The sequence below is a fragment of the Diceros bicornis genome, chromosome 1 (assembly GCF_020826845.1).
Source record: "Diceros bicornis minor isolate mBicDic1 chromosome 1, mDicBic1.mat.cur, whole genome shotgun sequence".
Lineage (NCBI taxonomy): Eukaryota > Metazoa > Chordata > Mammalia > Perissodactyla > Rhinocerotidae > Diceros > Diceros bicornis.
Window position 1 is genome coordinate 56631574 of NC_080740.1, and position 23468 is coordinate 56655041.

General features: G+C 38.1%; 1 protein-coding gene across 9 annotated transcripts in view; it reads right to left on the reverse strand.

Moving 5' to 3' along the window:
* FAM13B (family with sequence similarity 13 member B) overlaps window positions 1–22901 on the reverse strand; it is a 95823-nt gene extending 72922 nt beyond the window's left edge. For 4 of the 9 annotated variants that reach the window (XM_058540911.1, XM_058540921.1, XM_058540939.1 and 1 more), the window contains exons 1-6: window positions 22643–22901; window positions 10269–10435; window positions 8800–8991; window positions 8131–8343; window positions 2728–2905; window positions 2284–2425 (exon numbers count right to left, since the gene is read on the reverse strand). In XM_058540911.1, the coding sequence (XP_058396894.1) occupies window positions 2284–2425; window positions 2728–2905; window positions 8131–8343; window positions 8800–8956 (690 nt within the window). In that variant the 5' untranslated portion in view covers window positions 8957–8991; window positions 10269–10435; window positions 22643–22901. The remainder of the gene's footprint in view (window positions 1–2283; window positions 2426–2727; window positions 2906–8130; window positions 8344–8799; window positions 8992–10268; window positions 10436–22642) is intronic. The other 5 variants (XM_058540949.1, XM_058540968.1, XM_058540930.1 and 2 more) reach the window with 3 other exon arrangements.
* Window positions 22902–23468: the final 567 nt, after the last annotated feature.

The following is a 23468-nucleotide window of genomic DNA, read 5'->3' on the forward strand; positions in this document are numbered from 1 at the left end:
TTGCAATCTGGCATCTGTTACTGTTTCCTTAAAGCTCCTGATACTTGAAAAAGAGAGAGGGGAGAGGAAGAAAGGAAAGAAAGGAGGGAAGGAAAGAAGAAGGGAAAGAGAGAGGGAAAATCAGACAAAGATAAAAATGCTTACATGAAGAAAACATGAAAAACTAAGGAAAATATGAACCCCAAATGTTAAAAAGACTTATCCATAAAAGTTCACAACAGTATAGAAACTCTTTTAAATAAAAGCTGGGCTACCCAGAAAATAAAACTCCTAATTCAATCAGACCCAAGGCCTTTAAGAACTAATGAAAATCTGTATGATAAACTACCTTTCAAGAGATGCTGCTTTATAATCTAAGAGCAAATGAAGGGAAGCAACCCAAATGTCTATCAATAAACAGTGTGACAGTATAATTTTTTATCTAAACCTGGATATATTTAGAGTGAAAAAGGGAGCGACTAATAATTACATCAGAAAGCAGATACAAACCAGGACTATTCTGAGAAAACTGGGATGTACTATCACCTTTTCAAGTAGGGACTGGTACTCTAAATCAAATAAATTATAATGTTACAACCATACAGTAGGGAACTATGCAGATGTAAAAACAAAAGAAAATGTTTCCTATATTCCAATAAGAAAAGATCTCCAAGATATACTGATAACTGATTAAAAAAAATGAAGTGCAGAACAGTGTGTATGGTATGCTACTTTTCTGTTAAAAAAACTGCAAGGAAATATTTAATTATATTTGCATAAAGAAACTGAAAAAAAAATCACTGGAAGAGAGGGAGTGGATATAGGTAAGAGCAAGACATTTTACTGTATATTTTTCTTTTTTTTTAACCAGGTGAATTATTATTCATTAAAAAAAAAAGTAGCAGCCCACCCCACAGTTAAAATATAAATAATTTCACAGGTTTTAACCTAATAAAAGTTTTCTTGACAAACCATTCACTTAAGTGCAAAAGAAAACCTCCACAAAGACCTAAATCACAAATTCTAAACCTGAGAAGTCTGGATTAATGTGGTTTGACAGTGAATTACAATTACTCAGCATCAATATTCTCACTTCATAAAGGAGAAAGTAACTAGGATCTTTGTACAATCTCAACCATAGCAGTAACTATAAGGTATAGCAGTAACAATAAAATATAATATAGCCTAAAATGGATTTTAATATTGGAGAGTTACAAGAGCTAAAAAATATCTGCAACCTAAACTATTACTCTCCTGATGCTTCCCATTAAGGACAACAATTGCACTGCTATATTGACTTGCTACTTTAGTCAAGAAAAACTTCTTATTTTTAAAGTATGTGTGAACTTGGTGTTGAATCATCACCCCTACCTTCTAATTCTCACCTTTTGCCTACAGCCCTCTATGCTGGCAGTTTCTTTGCAAAACAAAACAACACACTACTCTTACAAAATAAACAATGCTTATGTTAACAGAAAAAAAACACAAAAAAACTCCCCACAAAATCTCTACCATATACTCTGGTTTCAATGTCTTTTCCAGATTACACAAATTAAGGAACGAGAAGTTGTTCAGAAAAAGTATCACGTTCATATACTACATGGATGTGCCACTATGACTACATATAATAACCAAGAGAACTACTTCCAGTTTAGTACTTAAGAATTCCACCTAAGTTTGTGCCAAGCCCTTAAGAGCATATTCTTTAAAAAAAAAATTCTCCCTCCAAGTAGTACATTTAAAATATTCTTAGGGCCGGCCCTGTGGTTTAGCGGTTAAGTGCCGTGCGCTCCGCTGCTGGCGGCCCCGGTTCAGATCCCAGGCACGCACCGACGCACCGCTTCTCCGGCTATGCTGAGGCCGCGTCCCACATACAGCAACTAGAAGGATGTGAAACTATGATGTACAACTATCTACTGGGGCTTTGGGGGAAAAAATAAATAAATAAAATTAAAAATATATATATATATATTCTTACTTGGGGCCGGCCCTGTGGCTTAACGGTTAAGTGCGTGCGCTTCGCTACTGGCGGCCCGGGTTCAGATCCCGGGCATGCACCGACGCACCGCTCCTCTGGCCATGCTGAGGTCGAGTCCCATATACAGCAACTAGAAGGATGTGCAACTATGACATACAACTATCTTCTGGGGCTTTGGGGGAAAAAAAAAGGAGGAGGATTGGCAATAGATGTTAGCGCAGAGCCGGTCTTCCTCAGCAAAAAGAAGAGGATTAGCATGGATGTTAGCTCAGGGCTGATCTTCCTCACAAAAAAATAAATAAATCAATAAAATAAAATATTCTTACCTGTTCAGTAATTGAACTCAAATCATGAGATGAGAAATCTTCCTCTTCGTTCTCAAAAAACTCATAGTAATTTTCCAGAAGTCCAGCCATTATCTTGCTCACTATTTCTTGCTCTTTCAGATCTTCCACATCTGTGTAAATGCTAAGAATAAAGTCCAGATTGAATTTTGAGTCCTTAAATCAATCACAGGTAAAGTCAGAAGACAACCAATGAGTCACTTTTATATACCTGAGCAATTTATGTCATCATTTTGTGCCTCACTTTTCCCATCTGTAAAGCTTACCTAATTTGTACTCTGTTCACAGAAATGCTGGATTAATCAAATCTACTATAAAAAATAAAGGTTCATCAAGTAACCTATGATCCTTGGGAGACAGTATAATGATTCTATTTCACAAATTCATTTTTTTTTTATTTAAACAAAATTTTGTGGAAAAACTTACTGGAAGACATCTGGACCAAAGACAGCAGCCAAAGAATTTGCAGACCAAATTTCTTCATGATGTGATGCTACATTGGCTAAAAATCTACACAGAAACTTTAACAAACTGTAATTAACAGGTGGAAGCTGTTGCAAGAGGAACCTCAACTTTCTTCCAAATTCATCTTCATTACTATAATCTACAAAACATAATGACAGGTTTTTTTAATGAAGTAAAAGTAAAGCTCAGATATTTTGCCAGGTTCCCATTACGCCACCCACATCATCTTTTTACTGTAACAATTCAAAATCTCTTCACTTCCTCTACTAGAGGCCAAAGCCTTAGGGCTTTGCATTTCACTTATTAAGTGGAAGAGAAGAGCTGGAGAGAAGGAATTCAACCCCTCAATTGCTGGAGGATGTTTTCCTCATCTGTTACTCATTGGCCCCAATTCCCTCTCTAATTTTTTCTTTCAAATTCTCATCATACTGTCTCTTGTGTGACTGTACCTGTGTTTCCAAATTAGTGCTGATTATAAGAAGTCAAAATGCACTGGCCAACACCACTTAACACCAACTACTAGTGAGCAAAGAGAAGCAATTTAACTGGCTAATAGCATCAGTGATACTTTTCCACTTGAATGAATGGGAAAACAAGGAAGGAACAGGGTGAGAGTGACTTTCTTTTCCCCTGACACCTGGAAAAGAACAATTAACTTCAGCAATATCAGTACAACTAAATAAAAAGAAATTCCACTTCTCATTTGTTTTTCTTCTCTAAGCTGATGTTGGTTTCTGTTTACCAAGTGAAATTTCAACTAGCAGAAGCTACGCTCTGTATTTATCATGTCAATGAGTTTTCATTAACAGAAACTGGGTCTGTATCAACCCCAGTGACTGGTGAGGGCCCCACTTAGGAGACATAATCTCTCAGAGCTACCCTCAAAATGAAGTAACAGAGAAAATCAACCCAATTATATTTCATTTTATATTTTTCTTTAGGTTCTTAAAATTAATTTAAAAATTAATTGTTGGTAAAAAAAATTCTTGGTAAAAGTTTATGGTCAGGACATCGGCCATCTCTGCAAAATAACACAAGTCTAAGAAGTTTATCAGGAAAGGGTCTACAGTCATGCACCACATAATGTCGTTTGTGTCAATGACAGACCACATAGACTATGGTGGTCTCATAAGATTAGTACCATACAGCCTGGGTGCATAGTAGACTATAGCATCTAGATTTGTGTAAGTACACTCTATGATATTCACACAACGACGAATCACTTAAGGAGATGCGTTTCTCAGAACATACCCCTGTCGCTAAGTGATGGACACATGAATGTAGTCACATGAGATTTACTTAAAATTTAAAATGCAACCAACAATTTTTCTATATTTTGTAATATTACCAACTGGACATTCAAATGCAGCAAGTACTTTGATTTTATAATTGGACAGACCAGTCCCTGGATTAATGTTTTTTAAACCATCGTGCCTATAATTGGTGGAAATTTTTAACAACCTAAGCATTTAGTAGAAAAGAAAATATGCAACTCAACTCAAAAAATATATGCAAGCAATTAATATTATCAATATGATGACTACAGCAACACTGACAAATTCTACATAACATCTTCTCTAGCTTTGTAGCATTTATCACCTAATATACCTATATATTTATTTTATCATCTATTTCTCCTCTATCTCCCCTTATGCCCTTTGGAATTTTAGCTCTATGATGGAAGAGATTTTTATCCAGTTTTCTTCACTGATGCCTTCCTAGAATCTAGAACAGTGCCTAGCATATAGAAGGTGTTCAATAAATATTAGTTGAATAAGCTGAATGAATACACAATAACCGAAAAAAGATACTGGACAACTAAAACGTTGACTTGATAGGGTGGTAAGATTATGGGCAATACTGTTTTTACTTGAAATACTGTCCGTGTTGTTCTACTTTTGTTTGTGTGCATTTCTACTACACGAAAATATTTATACCCACCAGGCTGCTTCTAAAGTCTTTGAATAAGGTAGAGAAGCATTTCAAAGTATATATATTACATACCTGCTTAAATTTCTTTCCTTTTGAAACTACTTCCTAGTTGAATCAAATCCAGGAAAAATACATGTACAGTCATATGTCACTTAATGATGAGGGTACATATTCTGAGAAATGTGTCATTAGGCAATTTTGTCATTGTGCAAACATCACAGAGTATACTTACACAAATCTAAATAGCACAGCCTACTACATACCTAGGCTCCATGATACTAATCTTTTGGGACCACTGTCATATACACGGTCTGTCGCTGACCAAAATGTCAGTATGCGGCACATGACTATATATCAAAGAAGCTTCCCCTGACTAGCAATTCTTTTGAGCATCGTAACATTTTTCGTAAATGTTAAAACAAATTTAAGAAACTAGGAACTAAGTTTTCTACCAAAACACAATGTATAAGTAACTGGACAAACCATCATGGTCTAAACCAGTGGCTGACAACATTTGACAATGAATGGAATGGCTGTCATAACTTGGGGGAAAGGGATGCCAGTAGCATCTAGTATGTAGAGGCTAGGGATGCTGCTCAATATCCTAAAATTCACAGGACAGCCCCCTATAATAAAGAATTATCCAGCCCAAAATATCAACAATGCCAAGGTCGTGAAATCCTGGTCTAAATAAAGATCTAACTACACTAGAAACGCCACACTGCAGTGTCCTGCTACCACAGAAAATGAAAACCACTTTTTTAAAAGTACCAACTCTAATGCAATAGCAATAATGCTCCCTCCATGATCTTAAAAGCAATAATCTTCTCATGTATTTGTGAATGTCAATCAAAATATAACACAATATTTATCAACAATAAATCTTTGTCCAGAGAAAAGAGTCTTTGTTCGGAGACCTACACACCTTCCCAAAAGAATGAATAAACGATGGAAAAACATAAAACAAATATTACAACAGAAATGCAAATATCACCAAGTACTGCCACACCTATCTGCATAGCTATTAAAGAAATGAGTGTAAGTGGGTGTGTGTGCATGCACACATACACATGCTAATGGTTATGTAAGTGGGAAACGAAGGAGAACAGTGGATTTTTTATAACATTAAAAGACTTGTGGGCCACAAGCATTTTTGCATACTCTAAATTTTTTCACAAGTGAATGTTAAGAATAATTAATTAGTAAGATGCATATTGTAATTCCAGGAATGATAATATAGTGCACAATGCTGTCATACTTTTAAATTAATACCAATCGAAATGACAATACCAGTGATAAAATAGCTTCTGATAGAGAGTATCAATGACAGTCAATGACTTTATTACCATTAAATCTTATTCCAATTATTCTTTTATAAATTTTCATTCAAGACTGAAAGATTATCTGATTCTTGGAACTTTAAAGTCTTGTCTGTAATTCAGCTAACACAGGGAACATAGAACTCTATCACTATAAAAACAAAAAGAATGGCTCTAGAGGGGGCCGGTCACGTGGCATAGCGGTTAAGTGCGCACGCTCTGCTGCTGGCGGCCCAGGTTCGGATCCCGGGCACACACCGATGCACTCATTGCTTGTCAGGCCATGCTGTGGCGGCATCCCATATAAAGTAGAGGAAGATGGGCATGGATGTTAGCACAGGGCCATTCTTCCTCAGCAAAAAGAGGATTGGCATGGATGTTAGCTCAGGGCTGATCTTCCTCACAAAAAAAAAAAAAAAAGAATGGCTCTAGAGTCATAAAAAGGGCTCAAAAACCTAACACATCAGTTTCATCACATATTTAATGGATGCAAAATGCTTACTGGGTGACTCATTATAAACATTTGAAAAAATACCTACAAGAAAAGGAAGAAATAGATTCAGAAATTCAAAACAAAAAATGTAATATTTGTTAGGAGAAAAAAATAAAGTTATACTATGAAAAAAGGTAACATTATTGATGACATTTCATTTTGAAACCTGTTTTTTGATCCAGGTGGCACAATAAAAGAACTAAATTGAATCAGGCTACTGAATATAGCAGGTTCAAAGTGAGTCCTATCATCTAGTTGTAAAGAAGAAAACATACATAAGAGGGTCATAAAATATCTTTGCATTGACCTTAACGCATAAATAGAGGCATCCACTAACTTAGGCTTATAGGTGTTTAAAATTTAAGGAAAAGATGGATAAATATTCTTAAAAGGAAATTCTCCTTCTCTGACTACATACTGGTTAAGGATACACACAAACATATAAAATGTCCAGCTATGATGCAATAGACATTGAAGAAGTAGTTATAATTTCTTAACACGACTGAATTTCTCAAGAAGCCTCAATTCAAAAAATCAGAGACTCCATAATACAAAGAAAAGTCAGAAAAAATAATTTAAAAATTCAGAGGGCCGGCCCGGTGGCATAGCGGTTAAGTGCACGCGCTCCGCTTCGGTGGCCTGGGGTTCACAGGTTCAGATCCCGGGCACATACTGACACACCGCTTGTCAAGCCATGCTGTGGTGGCGTCCCATATAAAGCAGAGGAAGATGGGCACAGATGTTAGCCCAGGGCCAATCTTCCTCAGCAAAAAGAGGAGAGAACTGGCATTGGATGTTAGCTCAGGGCTAATCCTCCCCACACACACACACAAAAAAATTCAATGAATATATAACATTATATACCAACTTTATAAATTTCCCATATGATGAAACATGTCCGCTCCATTACATGCACATGAATACCACTTGGCGCTAGGAAGAGAAGCATTTCCTCACCTTCTGATTCTTTTACCCGTCTGCCTACCTCTACCTTTATTTTTCTTGTCCCTATTCCATTCCAGCTAAGCTCTACTTTTAGTCACCACCAAAAAAATAACCCAACAAGAACAAATCAATTTTTTTTCTTTATTTGGCTTGGAGTCTGACGTCCAATATGATATTTTATTTCCTCCAGGCAGGTGTCCAAGAACAAGCTTTAGGTTGTATTCCAAACTTAGAATCAAAGTTGTCCTCTGGTTTTTGCTAGGAAGTTCTATCAAACCAGGGATAAACATTCTATAGTAACATCACCACTAAGCAACACCACTGGCTATTATCAGACATTCTGCCACATATATCACCTTATATATATTTTTCTTCCTTTCTTCCCTACTCTCCTACTCCTTTTTCTTCTCCTGCCTTTCCTCCTTCTCCTTCTCACTCTGTTATCTTAGGCTTACTAAGACCAATCATAAAAAGTAAATAGTACTACAGGAATCTAAGAAGTTGCCATTACCTTGACTAGACCATACAGCCCCAAAGAGTATATGTTCCCAAACAGAAACATAAAAAATTAATTTCAGAACTATATAATTACTGTTTTCATGTCAAGATTTCTAAAAGGTAAGGACTTTGAAATTAATGTTAAATGACTGATGGATAAGAATCAAATTACGTTACCTTGAGAAAGCTGCATCAAGTGAATATGCAAACTGCCAGGGATAACAGGTTCAGGAAGTTCTTGGAGGAAAAACCTAAGAAGACTAATAGCTGAGGGAACATCTGCTTCCTTAACCAAATCCACCTCTTCTCCACTGTCATATCTCTGCCGAAGCCACTCCACTGTCTCAGCATTTCCATTGACTTGAAAAAGTCCTTGTTGCTCCAGACCTCCTACATCAGTTCAAGGCAAAAATTAAACCAGCTTCAACTTCAATTACTTGGCCATACACATTCACTCTCCAATCAACTTAAAATATTCATACTTTTGGAAAGCTATCCTTGGCTCCCCTTACTGGGCTAAGCACCTTCAAATTACACATCTAGAAACATACTCTCTCTGTCCTGAGGGATATTCTCTTTTATCCCAGCCCCTATTATCCACTAAAAATATTTCTATCATCCCCCTGCCCCCACCCACTAAAAAATGCTCTAGGCTGGGCATTTCTAAATATATGACTTTAAGTAAAAAACACATTAAAATGTTAAAAAGAATTTCTATTGTTTTTCCTCACCATATTTTGGACTTTCCATACTAAAAAAACAAAAAACAAAAAAATCCAAGGTCAAAAAGGGATAAGTTGTGTTTATTAAAACAAAGGCTAGCCCTCAAAGTAAGGAAATGTATACCATGTTCCTCAATATAGTCCACAACATGGCGGACTATGAACGGAACCTCATTGTCTGGATGTCCTCCCTGCTGCAGCTCATCAAGTGGAATTCCAAATATTTTGTTAGCAAGAACGGAGTTGCAGTTACTCAAGGAAGGGGAGGAGCTCTTCCTCATATCTTTTTTGCAGCCAGAAATCAAAGCTGTCTTTTCTGCCAAATGAAAGACAAAAAAAAAAAAAAAAGACTATAATGATTAACAGATGGCAATATGACTAAATACATTAAAGAAAAAGGCTTTACACCTGAATGTACTCATCTATTAAATAAGCTCCAGTTATCAGGCCCATAGTGTGTTCTACAAATAAAGCTCAATATAATCATCTAAGTACTTCTCTACTATGTAGAGTTAGTTCTGAATGTTCCCTTGAGTGTTTGCATATTTATCAAACAATGGGAAAACTGATCATTAAACTTAGCAAAGGACATTAATGTCTCAAAGACAAATTAAGGGGCAGATCTGGCTCCAAGAGGACCTTCACTGACCAAGCTTATTAATGACACAGGTACAAAGACAAACCCAATCATTTCTGGAACTCTGCTGTATGAAGCTCATCTAACCCCTCAATCCATAAGCACCCAAACAGGAGAGAATCACTTTTTATAAAGTAATGGGCTAAGAATCACATTTTATAAACAATGGGCTAATAAGAAGAGGATTAACCAGTTCTTATTTCTACATAACAGAGCAATCATAATATGTTTTTATAAACAAAAGAAATTTTTCATTTCTAGACATCAGCTTTCAATGAAAATGTTTTTTTATCAATCTTGCTGTTTTATAATTATTCAAAAGAAAAATTTCCACAGCCAGACTAGTTCAAAAGACATAAGTTAACTTTGTAGGAATTGTGATCAGTAAGAAGCAGTAGGAGAAAATAATATTTCCAATAGCTGAAGCATCAAAGAAAAAGTGATCCCAAGAAAACTTTATCTTCTAAAATAAACATAAACATTTATTATTTTATGTGGGAAAGGATTATTTTTGAAAGAAAGAAAAACATTTTTCAAAAGTTGATAATGAACAAAATGACACCAACTGGGCTTTTTTCATCACCCCAGAGAAACAATTCCTTTTGTACTACAAGAGAAAGATAACAGAGCAAAAAAATAAATCTGCTCCATATTCTAAAGTTTCCAAAAATAAGGTCCATATATATAACAGGTACACCCACTGATCAAAGAGTGTCACAATGTGACTGGGAAATAAATCTATCCACTTACAGAAATGGCAGAAATTAACTTGGGAGCAGAAAAATGCCATAAATTTAGATAGTTTTAGATAAACAAGATCCATTCTTCAACACATCTAGTGCCAGCTAAAAACTATAAAACCTCAAGTTAATAATCAAATAGCAACAATAGGAGATAAACTCCAAAATCTCTGTGGATTTATATAGCATGAGATAGTTACCATTTTGAAAACTCACCTTTGAGTACTTAAACACCTAAGTTTAAAAAATGGCTTCTGCACCAGCTACCCTCACTGAGCAAGCATTCTTTTGTCATTTATGGCTGTTTGAGATTATGGCAGAAGATCAGCCTGTAGTTCCTCATTGAAGAAACACAGAACTCGATCAGTACTTCAGCAGTTAATCTGGAAGAAAAAAACAATTCTTTTAATTTCTCACAACATCCTTAACTATGAAAAGAGACTAGAATATGCAGTGAAGTCCATTTAGGAAGGAGCCTATACTGAAAAACATTCTTCTGCCTTAAAAGTCTGTCTGTGACCTAGTTAGAGACAAAAATCTTACACAAGGTTTCAAATTATGATGGTTAGCCTAGGTAAGAATCTTTTTGCTAAAAATAAATAAAGGAACTGCACAGGAGAATGTTTGACAGTACACATCTTCAGGCATTACACCATACAAATAATCCATTTTCCTCAATGGACCCTTCATTTGTGCACACACACACATCCCACCCAGTTCCATTCCATCCTTATATATTCAGAACTAAACAAGGAATCATTTTCAGATCAAAGAATGAAAGCCATGATTTTAAGCTTGAAACTGAACTTATATATTTTATTCTTTTCTTTGTGTAGAATGAATATTTTGTTAACAAGAACAGAGTTGTCTGAGCTTTCTGATTTAGAGAGGTAACACAGGGGCCGGCCTCATGGCTTAGCGGTTAAGTGCGCGCCCTCTGCTACTGGCGGCCCAAGTTCAGATCCCGGGCGCACACCGACGCACCGCTTGCCTGGCCATGCTGAGGTGGCGTCCCACATACAGCAACTAGAAGGATATGCAACTATGACATACAACTATCTACTGGGGCTTTGGGGAGAAAAAGGGGGAAAAAAAGGAGGAGGGCTGGCAATAGATGTTAGCTCAGGGCTGATCTTCCTCACAAAAAAAAAAAAAAAAAAAGAGGTGACACATGTTGGAAAAGAGCAGTTAACAGAACCAGAAAGGCGTACATTCAAACATCAACTCCACCATTCTGTAGGTGTGACCCTGAACAACTTCCATGTCTCTAAGCCTATAATACCTATACACCTGTTAAGTTTAACCGAGATAATACACGCATGTAGTAGACAGAGAACCAGTTTCTTTCTCTTCTTTGTGTAATGTTAAAAGACCAGCAAATAGGCTGGGGAGCGAAGGGAAAACCTGTCTGACAATGTGTTCTAATATTTGGTCTTATCATCTTCTGTGAATTCTAGTAACCTATTAAAAAACCTTTTAATATGTTCAATAAACTACACTGCAGCACTCTGCTCACCAGGGTTCAGGTAAGCAGAAGAGTATTACCATCCAATGTGGTTTTCAAAAAAGTCTCATTAGTAACATATACCTCCAGGAGGGACATTAAAAACTGAGGGGAAGGAAAACCACATTCCAACAACAAATCTTTAATAGATGACTACTTCCAAAACATCCTGAAACGCCTGCTGAAACATGTATTCTATTCACCTGAAAAACAACTTCAAAGTTATATAAGATCCTTTAGAGAGGTTAACTTCAGGGATAAGATGTTTAATGAACTTACATTAAAAGTCAGGTTGATACTCTCATGACATAAAGGAAAGGAGGATTTGCTTGATGTACAATAAACGAAGACTCATTAGAAGAGTCTGTCAGATGCAAATTCCATACATCACTAAAACGAGTACTCAGTGTTTAGCTGTCCTGTCAGTGAAACCAGGAACCAGTTACCTCATCCTGTATTCTCTACTACTTCCAACCCCTAACTAGACAATCTGAAAAGCCTATCTTTCCTAAGGCGAAGCTGGGTAGGAATATATGAATTCATCAGTAGAAATTCATCCTTACTACTAGAAAAACAAAGGCATAAATCTTTCAGGTGATGAGTCTTTCTCCTGAAGAAGAGCACTGAAGATGATGAAGAAAACAGCAGCAGCTAACATTAAATTAGCAGTTACTATGTGCCAGGCAGTTCTATGTAATTACACGTATTTTATGTTCTGGTATATACATATAGTTCTATCTATATATACATAATACACGTAAACCTTTACTTTAATAAGACATTGTGTAGAAGTTCACCAATCTACCCACAGTCCGCCCAGCTAATAGGGGTCAGAGGCAGAATCTGAACCCAGAGAGTGTGACTCCTAAAGTCCTTGCTCTTAATCACTATACTACACTATCGCTCTGTGTAAATTCTCACAATTTAAAGTACCACAGAATCTCACATTTTATCACTGAAACTGACCACGGAGTCTGATATACATTATAGGAGGTCATTTATTCCTAGCTTTCTAAAAGGTACTTAATAACAGCAGACCCATTCTCCAAGCCCTACTGGCCAATGATTATTCACTTGAGACCTCTATCTAGAGCACACTGCTGAGGGCATTCAGACTAGAGTGGCCCAAAATAACATTTCTGCCAACTGCAAAGTAGTTTTTAACATTATTTAGTCCTGTTTCCTGCCCCTTTTTAGAGCTTAAATGATGTAAATAGTCCCTTCACATATAGAGTGGGTTGAATAGTGCTCCCCAAAAATTCATGTCCATCTGGAACCTCAAAATGTGACCTTATTTGGAAATAGGATCTTTGCATATGTAATTAAAGATCTCAAAATAAAATCATCCTAGATTTAGGGTGAGTCCTAAATCCAATGACTGGTGTCCTTATAAGAGGAGAAGAGGGGAGGCTGGCCCGGTGGCACAAGTGGTTAAGTGCAGGCACTCCGCTGCGGCGGCCCAGAGTTCGCCGGTTCGGATCCCGGGTGTGCAATGACGCACCACTTGTGAAGCCATGCTGTGGCGGCATCCCATATAAAGTAGAAGAAGATGGGCACAGATGTTAGCCTAGGGCCAGTCTTCCTCAGCAAAAAAAGAGGAGGATTGGCAGATGTTAGCAAAGGGCTGATCTCCTCACAAAAAAAAAAAAAAAAGAGGAGGAGAGGACACACAGAGACACACAGAGGGGAAGAAAGCCATGTGAAGACGAAGCCAGAAATTGGAGTTATGCAGTCACAAGACAAGAAACGCTAAGAGCCACCAAAAGCTGGAAAAGGCAAGGAAGGATTCTCCCCGTAAAACTGTCAGAAAGAGTGTGGCCCTGCCAACACCTTGATTTAAGACTTCTGGCCTCTTGATCTGTGAAAGAAAAACTTGTATTGTTTTAGAGTCACCCTATTTGTAGTAATTTGTTATGAAAGCCCTAGAACACTAAAGCAATATCTAAACTACAATATCCAGTTCTCAAAGAAAATAGCAGCAGATACCACAGAAAAATGTCCCAAAGAGATCTGATGAAACATCTTAGCAGATAGGATCAATAAAATGCAAAGAAAACAGTTAATAAATAAAAGGCTTGACACAAGAGAAAACAATGTGTAGACTTTCAAAATAACCAAGGATTTTCAAAAGTATAATTTTATTATAAATCAAACCAGCAAAATCATTTTAAATACAAGTGACAGCTACCTAGCATGGTGGTACTAACAACCAATAAGAAATCGTTTTGAATTTTACATCACATACTTTACCACGAAGCCAACCCTGGTAGATTTGGAGCTCTCACTGCCCTGGCCCAGGTTCATTTCCCGGCAGGGACCCATACCACCCGTCTGTTGGTTGTCATACTGTGGCAGCTGCGTGTTGCTGTGATGCTGAAGCTATGCCACTGGATTTTCAAATATCAGCAGGGTCACCCACGGTGGGCAGGTTTCAGCGGAGCTTCCAGACTAAGACAGACTAGGAAGAAGGACCTGGCCACGCAGTTCCGAAAAAATCAGCCATGAAAACCCTATGAATAGCAACGGAGAATGGTGCAAAAACACCGGGCAGGGTTCCCTTCTGCTGTACACAGGGTCCCTAGGAGTCAGAATTGACTGGACAGCACTAACAACAAAACAACTTTACCATGAGACAAGAGTATATAAAAATAATACAATTAAATACCAATTATCAATAAAGCTGGGTGATGCGTACATTCAGGTAACTGTACCCTCATACATCAGCTATCAACCTGAGTTCTGATAAGGCTCAAGGTACTTTTGCACTCCATTCAGTTCTATTTACATATAAATGATAGCAACAAACACATCTTTCTTAGTAGCACAGAATCTTTAAGTTTTAAATACCTAATAAAATTAGTAGTGAGGGGCTTTTAAAAAAGAGTGGAACACCAACATCAATACTACGGATAATAGCAAATAGCATTAACTGAGCTCTTTTCAATATGCCAGGAACTATTTTAAGGGCTCTAATTGTATTAACTCATTTAATCCTTACAACAATCCTATGGAGACAGACACTTTCACTATAACCATTTCACTGATGAGAAAACTAAAAAGCCTTGGAAACTTTTTGAGGAGATGGAAATGTTCTATGTCACAATTGTGATAATGATGGTTACATGCTTCAGACACTTGTGAGAACTTATTGAACTGGACATTTTAAATTAGTGAATACTACAGTATATAAATTATACTGAAAAAAATTAAAGCTGAAAAAAATTTTAAAAGAAGAAATCACATGAATAAAGACATAGCATCACTTCAATAGATTAACATCAAACTATTTTTATTATAGAATATGACATTTTTAAAATATACTTTTCCACTCACAAAAGGAAAATAAAAGATTTATTTTAATCATATTTCAGAACCAATCCTGTTTGGCCCTTCTATGTTATCTAGCACATTTAGACATTACCAAATTTTCTATACAGTGTAACTAAGAAAAACAGAATAATCATTTGCACTGAAGACATGATAAATTTTAGACACTTGTTTAAAGTCTTTTCAAAGCAAATAATTTTTTTAAAAACACTATAATAATATTACATCAGCAATACACTAATAAAGTTTTATCATTTTACAAATAAGGCAACCTGTGGTAAGAGCAGCATCTGCCAAGGTAAATGATCATTTTCATGTGAAAAAGTTTTACCTTCAAACTGAACACAAAGGAACAAGAAAAGTCAATTTTGCCTAAAGTGCTTTTGACAAAATAGGATACAATTCACATAGAAAACTTTAAAAGAGCTACCTCAGTAACTGCTAAAGCCAAAAAAAAAAAAAAAAAAAATCCTATCAATAGTATCCAAAGAGGGAAAAGTCAAGAGGGAGCTGGGTCTTAATAAAGATGGTAAACTTTGGGAACAGAGATTAAGTTTGTAGACGACTGCTGTCTCTAACTCCAAGTCAATGAACCAAAGTTTAAGGAAAATAAATTTATTCCTACTCCATACATTTAGCTTTTCATTAGCAAGCACTAAACAGTTCAGCAAAGCAAAGGAAAAGGTACCTCTTTCATTCTACCTCAACAAGGATGGGACTACAAAAGTTGCCAATATGCTAAATCACAGGTCCCTTCCTGCCCTGAGACTGACAAGGCATTAATTTATCTGAGATCCTTAATAGTACCAAACAAACAGAAAGGCTGAACAAATGTCTCAACAGCACATAACTTATCAAATGTTCACAGATGATACTTTGATGAAGAAAACACCAAGTCATTTAATCTATTATTAAACTCATATTCACTTTGACCTTAAGCAGTTTATCAAAGTATAACTAAAACAGAACACAGGACTAGAAAGTTTTTAAATTAAAGAGAGCTCTAATACTCAAAAGTTTAGGAACTTCTTTGCCTTAATAAACAAAAGCAAAAAAAGAGTATAAAGTATTTCTTGCAACAATTATTAACCCTACGCCTAAAGACTGTTCATCTGTGTGCACTTTAACTTGAGGGAACAATCCTCCATGGTGATTACACAAAACTACACTGGAATCAAGCGTATTTTTGTAGGACTACACTTGCCAAATTGTGGTACTAGATATAGTACATATATTTCTCAGACTGCAACCCACTAAATGTAAAACACTTCACCTTGAGACAGCTCATTATTCCTCTCTTATACAAAGTATTCAGGCAAAAATTGGCTGCCTCTAGAGATAATCTATCAGTAAATAGCCTGGCTAATTCTGAGCAACTCTGAAAAGGGTTTCATGGCCACAATCAATTATTTTATAACCTCCAACCATGATTTCAAGCTATTCAAATCAAAGCAAAAGTAATAAAACCAGAGGAAGATAAAATCCCCTGTGACTAAGTCCCTTCATCTATTCTCCTCACTGATCTCCTCTATACTAAAATCTAACCTGAATTCCTCTGCACAAAATCCTCAATTGTGAGCCTCAAGTCACTCAGCTAAACTTCAAAATTTGTAAATGGTAATGCTAGAATGTGCTCTGGATCTAACCACAAATCCTTCTAATGAAAGCAATTTAAGTCTTAAGAAACCAGAACATTAAAATGAGCACTATTACAAGGACAAAAGACTTCCTCTCACATTTACTTGGAAACCAGCCATAATTCTGATTCAAAAAGCCAAGGAGACCATGAGGTACCTGGAGTTAGTCTCCAAGATTAGATGAAGAAACTTCCCCAAAGGATGACCTCTTGAGATATCTGTCAGTAGTCGGATCTAGAGTTCTACATGGTTCACACGTCAGTACATGAAAAACAGGAAAGAGTGGTAGAGGGATGTTTAATCCTACTTATGAAAGTAGGAGGAAAGGTGACACTTTAAATGCCTGTCCCTTGATTAAAGGGTAAATCTGTAATGTGCTAGCACAAGACGGCTCCCAACAGGTTCCCTTCCCCCACATGCACTCTAATGTCACTGGTCCACTAATTTAGCATGATTTTCTATTAAGTCAAAGTGATTATCTACTAAATTAGCTCTTTCCACTAAGCATCAGCACAATGACTGACCCTTTTTTAAAAAAAAAAGCACTACAATTTAGAAGGTGACACAAAATATCTGAGAAAGCATAAACGCATAATAGAGAACACAAATTCTAGTCAGTTACATGTGTGCATACACTCTCAATTTTGACAAATACTGACTCTTCAAGACTCCTCTATTCTAGTAACCTTTCACCTCTTCTCCACTGAAAACATGCATACCCAGGGCCTACCACAGACTAATGAGTAAGGTCTTAAAAAGACTAGCTTATCATCTCTTATTGCTCATTAATACAAAACTACAACACACTTCATTTTTTCAGGTAAGGGGTATTGAGGTTAATTCCACAACTTGTTCTAGCCAAATGGGTCCCTTATTTCTCTTTTTGCACAGACTTGTGAAAAACCGGCCCCCCCCCCAAAAAAAAGGAAGCTGGCACATGAACAAAAAAGGCACTGATTATACTTATTTTTGTATCTATCTTCCCCACTACATTGTGAACTTGGAGAGCAAAAAATATGACTTCATCTTTGTTTCCCCATTTGTGAACACTCAACAATCGCAGATCCCCAGTATGTGAACTGATGCTATCACTTCAGGTGTACTTTCCAGTTCACTATTCAACTGAATCCTCACAACTATCCCTGTGAGATAAGCAGGGCAGATTATCATTCCCTTCTCAGAAGAGGAACAAAAAAAAATCTCAGATAGCTGAAGAAACTAGTGACTAGAACTATAAGGCTGCTGTCTTTTTAGGTGGATGCTCTTTCAGGCAATAATGACTACAGTCATCACTGAAAATTTTGTTTAAAATTTCATTAAAATGTATGAAGCCACACAGAAGGTAATTCATAAAACACTTAAATTTTTGTACGTGCTAGTCAAAAATCATTATTCAATCATAAAACACTTAAATATTTTGTACATGCTAGTCAAAAATCATTATTCAAACACTGGAATACTCCTTAACAGAAAAAAGTATATCTTTTGAAATTATAATTTTCAAAAGTGATTCTACAATTACCATAATATGGTCTGCTTTTCCTATAAAAATTCTCTCATCTTATCTGATCCTTTGCCTTTCAAAATTTTTAATCCATTGTGACTGGTGTTTGTTCCAACTATGACCACAAAGTACCTTCCCCTGCCCTCCTCCCAAAAATATCAAGCACCTACTATGTCAATCAACAAGAGGTTTTCAGTTTTTTTACTTTTCCTTTTCAATGTATAGAACAGCAGCTTGATACACGAAAGCAAAAATAAATATTTTAATAAATAAACAATTCGACTTTTCTGTTGTTCTATTCCTGAAAAGGGCAATAACAGGACAAAGTAGACACATCTCTGAAAACTGTTTATAATCAGAGATAAGAATTACTATATATCATATACACAAGAAAAAGAAAATATACACTAGAGTTATGTAATAAACTGACAGAAAAGATTTGGGATATTTCCTTCTCTAGTAGAAATCCAGCAAATTTCATTACATTATCTTGTCAACCCACTGTATTTTCCTCACCCTAAGACTTTTGTACATGCTGGTTCATCTACCTAAAACTCTCTCCTGCTTCCTCCCACTCATCTTCAGCTCTCACTCAAGTTCCATTCTTGGAGGGGCTTTCTTCAACCCACTCAATCTAATGATCTACTCTGTTAATTTCTCTCAGGGCATATCATTCCTTGGCTCCAAAACATTCATCAGTGTTTTTTATTTTATATTTCTTTTATTATATATTCCTTTTATTTATTTTACTACATATAAATAAGTTTTATTATATATTCCTTTCTGTGTTTGTTTAATGTCTGTTTCTCCCAAGAGAGTATAAGCCTCTTGAAGTCCACTGGTGGGTTGTTTTAAAAACAAATACATAGCTTTATTAAAGCTATTTATTACAATTCACACACCATAAAATTCACTCGTTTCAAGTGTACAATTCAATGGTGTTTAGTAAATTTACAGAGTTATGCAACCATCACCAAGTGACTGCTTGGGTTTTGCTCCTCAATGTATCTCTGGCATTTAGAAGGAGATTAAATATCTGGTGAATGACTAAATCAATCTAATAATGAATTACTTCTGTAATATCATTATTACTAATATCTATTTAATGTACCTCCTGATTATGAGTTGGTGCACTAAAACTGCCTTTATTACATTTCATTCCAAATATCCTTCATTATTTCCATTTCTGATCCAACTTGGCTCTTCCATGAGGCCCCAAAGAGAACTTACTCATATATCAGCCTACTGCCTCACTTGGGGAACACTGACTCAGGTCAAGTTCATGTGCACATACTACACTTCCTTTTTCTCCAAGTAAACCCCTCCTCTGCTCTTAGCCATGTTAACAAAACACTTTATAAACAAAGAAAAGTTCAGAAGTAATCTTACTCACTGGTGAGGATAGGGTCTTCCTTTAACGGGTGCACCTTTGTAATACTGAAGTGATGGAAAGAAGTTTTTGATACTGATATATATCTAGTCGAGATCTAAATATAGTGTGACTTGGGGGCCAGCCCCGTGGTCTAGTGGTTAAGTTTGGTGTGCTTGGCTTCCACAGCCTGGGTTCATGGGTTCGGATCCCAGGCAGGGACCTACATCACTCCTCAGACATGCTGTGGCAGTGACCCACATATAAAACCGAGGAAGACTGGCAGAGATGCTAGCTCACGGCAAATCTTCCTCAAGCAAAAAGAGGAAGACTGGCAATAGATGTTAGCTCAGGGCAAATCTTCCTCAGCAAAAAAAAAATATATACATATAGTGTGACTTACTAAATAATTGGAAAACTCTTCCAGATATAAAATCAGTCTCTGTGCTGTTTATCCCTCTGTAAAAAAGAAATTTTCTATTTCTATTTTTTAAATTTCAGCATTTTATCCATTTTAAGAACCTAAGGTTTTCAGATAAAAGATTTAAGCCATGTACAAAATAACTTAAAAAGTTATTTTTAAATAATCTTTTTAAAAAATTAACTCAACAACAAAGAAACAAAAACCAATTCAAAAATCAGCAAAGGGCTTGAATACACATTTCTCCAAAGATGCCATACAAATGAAAAGATGTTCAACATCACTATCTCTTAGGCACATGTAAATCAAAACCATAATGAGACACTCATTCACCCCCATTAGGATGGCCATTATCAAACAAATAAACCAACAAACAAAAAAAGGGAAGTAACAACTGTTGGAGAGGATGTGGACAAACTGGAATCCTTGTGCATTGCTAATGGAAATGTAAAATGGTGTGGCTGCCCTGGGAAACAGTTTGGATGTTCCTCAAAAAGTTAAACACAGGGACCAGCCCCATGGCTTAGCGGTTTAGTGCGTGTGCTCTGCTACTGGCGGCCCGGGTTCAGATCCTGGGACACCAATGCACTGCTTCTCTGGCCATGCTGAGGCTGCGTCCCACATACAGCAGCTAGAAGGATGTGCAACTATGACATACAACCATCTACTGGGGCTTTGGGGACAAAAAGGAGGAGGACTGGCAATAGATGTTAGCTCAGAGCCGGTCTTCCTCAGCAAAAAGAGGAGGATTAGCATGGATGTTAGCTCAGGGTTGATCTTCCTCACAACAACAACAAAAAAAAGTTAAACACAGAATTACCAAATGATCCTGCAATTCCACCACTAGGCATATACCAAAAAGAATTCAAAGCAGGAACTCAAACAGCTACTTGTACACCAATGTTCATAGCAGTATTATTCACAAAAGCCAAAAGTTGAAAACAATCCAAATATCCATCAACAGATGAATGGATAAAGAAAATGCTGTATATATACACAAAACGGAATATATTATTCAGTCTTAAAAAGGAAGGAAATTTTGATACATGGTACAACATGGACGAACCTTGAAAACATGCTAAATGAAATAAGCTAGATACAAAAGGACAAATGCTATATGATTCTACCTATATGAAATAGCTACAATAGGCAAATTACAGAGACAGAAAGTAGAATAGAGGTTACCTGGAGCTGGAAGGAAGAGGGAATACGGAATTATTGTTTGTCTCAAACAAAAAACAGAGGTTTTGTTTGGGATGATGAAAAAGTTCTGGAAATGGATAGTGATAATGGTCGCACAACATTGTGAATATACTTAATACTGAATTGTACACTTAAAAATGGCTAAAATGGAAATATATTTACCACAATTTTTTTCAAAGTATAGCTACAGCAATTTATACTATTATATTCTCCAACAGTATTACAGTTAGTGTACAACAAAGGGGGAGCCATGCACAGACTGAAGTTATTCATAAATGATAATAAACGTAGTTGTCATTTTATTGGTGGGGGAAAACTGACAAATCACAATGTATACTTTTCAGCCATTTACTCTGTCCTAAAACAATGGCATTCTAATAAAAAACACACTAACACTTACTACAACCAATGAAGAATTTTATGACACTGTGATATGCCTTTCTGTATCTTCCCAAGTATTTAAGCTGTCACAGATCCCTAACTGGTGATACAATTAAATTAGAGAAAATACTACCCCAATTTTAAAAGCAGCACAGATTAAGAAAGTAAGAAAGGGCTCTGATAGATATACAAATAATGACCAGTTCATTCAATCCATTCAACAAGTACTTACTAAATGCACAGTACATGTGCGAAACCCTGGCCAACAAGTATTGCAAGGTTACAAAAAGGAAAGCTAAACAAGCCTCACATTAACCCAGAAAGTCAATAATTCAAAACCATCCTTTTACGTGCCTTTAAAACTAAGTGCATCCCAGTTATTTAATGTTCATAGTCTGCATTACTGTGGTTTTGGTTGCCATTTTAACACGATCAGAAATCTGAAAGTAAGGTAAATGCCCAACTTTAGGTACTTTTTTCATTGATTAGACAGCTTTACGGGGAATTGAATAAAATTCTGCAACTGCCTTTCTAAAACTCAGTTTGATTTTTAATTGATTACAAACAAAAGTTTACCAAATTTCCCACTGGGCAGCTGTGCCAACCGATTCAATTTCTTATAACCTTATCTCGGAAACCAGGCGCCTCATCTGAAACTTAACGCTGTAACCCCTCCGCCTGGCCTATGCAGAATGCATTCTAGACAAGTCCCCAGTGCACCAACAGCCCAATTTTGGCCATACTCGCTGAGCGATTTAAGGAAGTCAGCAACCACTCATCTCACGTGATCTTAAAAAGGGGCGCAGTTGAGCCCGGAATAAACCACACTTTTTTTTCTGCATCAACTTCACTGCCCAGCATGAAGGAAGGGGGCAGGGAGGTGGCGCAGGTCCGGAGTGCAGGGGAGGCTAGCAAACAAGCGTGGGTTGCTGTGCCTTCTACTTTGGGGAAGCCAGAAGGTGAGAAGACACACGCGCACTGCAGCGGCTGAAAAATCGAAGACTGCCACACCCCCCAGGAGCCAGGGGCATGGCTTCATCTCCTCTTGCTCGAGCAGAAAGGGGGCCCTTTCTACGGAATGCCCCACCCGCAGGGCACTGCCCGGATCTCCCGCACCCCGACTGTGCAACGCCCTTGAGCCCCGCGCGGGTGGGACACGGCGCTGGGGGGCGGCAGAGGGGGGAGGGCCGCGGCGACAGGAGACCCGCGCATGCGCAGATACGGGAACCCGCCCGTTCACCTACCGTTGGAACCGCGACGCCCCGTTCCCCGGCCGCGGCCGCTTCTCCAGGACCCGCGGCGACAGCAAGGGAGCGAGAACTGAGGCCCCGAGAGGCTCCGCGGCCGGCGAGCCTCTTCCTGCGGCGGCCGCTGGAGGGAGGCTGAAGCGACGGCTGTGGCGCGGGGCCAGCCCGGTAAGCGACCCCCAGATGGCCCCGGCGGTGGCGGCGGCGGAGACGCGGAAGACGGGCGGGAGCGGCGACGGTGGCAGCGGCTGAGGCGCAGAGCCTCCCTAACGGCAAGCGGGAGGAGGGCGGAGGGCGGAGGGCGGACGGGGGCCGGGCCGGACGTGACGTGCGTGGGAGGGGGCGGGGCGGGCTGCGGGCGGGGGCGGGGACGGGGCGAGCGCGCGCGCGCGCGGGTGGGGTCCCCCAGGCCCGCTGGCCTCAGGTTTGTGGTCTGTGGTGTTCAGAGCCGCGGTGCTTCTGCCGCCACAAATTTGGGCCCCTGAGTTAGGGTGCGAGAAGCCGGGCGTGGGCCTGAGGGAGATGTCTGAGGGTGTTCGGTCTGGGGAGGTTGGAAAGAAGATAGAGGAAACTGGGGAGGGGACGTAGGAGGAAAGCCGGAAGACCGAGGTCTCTCCTGGACTCTGCGGAGGGGGCTGTGCCCCCTGCAGAAGGCCAGAAAACCCCGGGTGCCCTTATCCAGATGAGGAGCACGGAGACCTTAACAGAAAACCGCCCGGCAGGCCGAAGCAGTGACACGTCCCCATTCCCAGCGATGGGGTTAGATCGGAGACCCTCCCCGCCCCCCAACCTTCCTCTTCAGCTAAGGACATGACCTAGACGC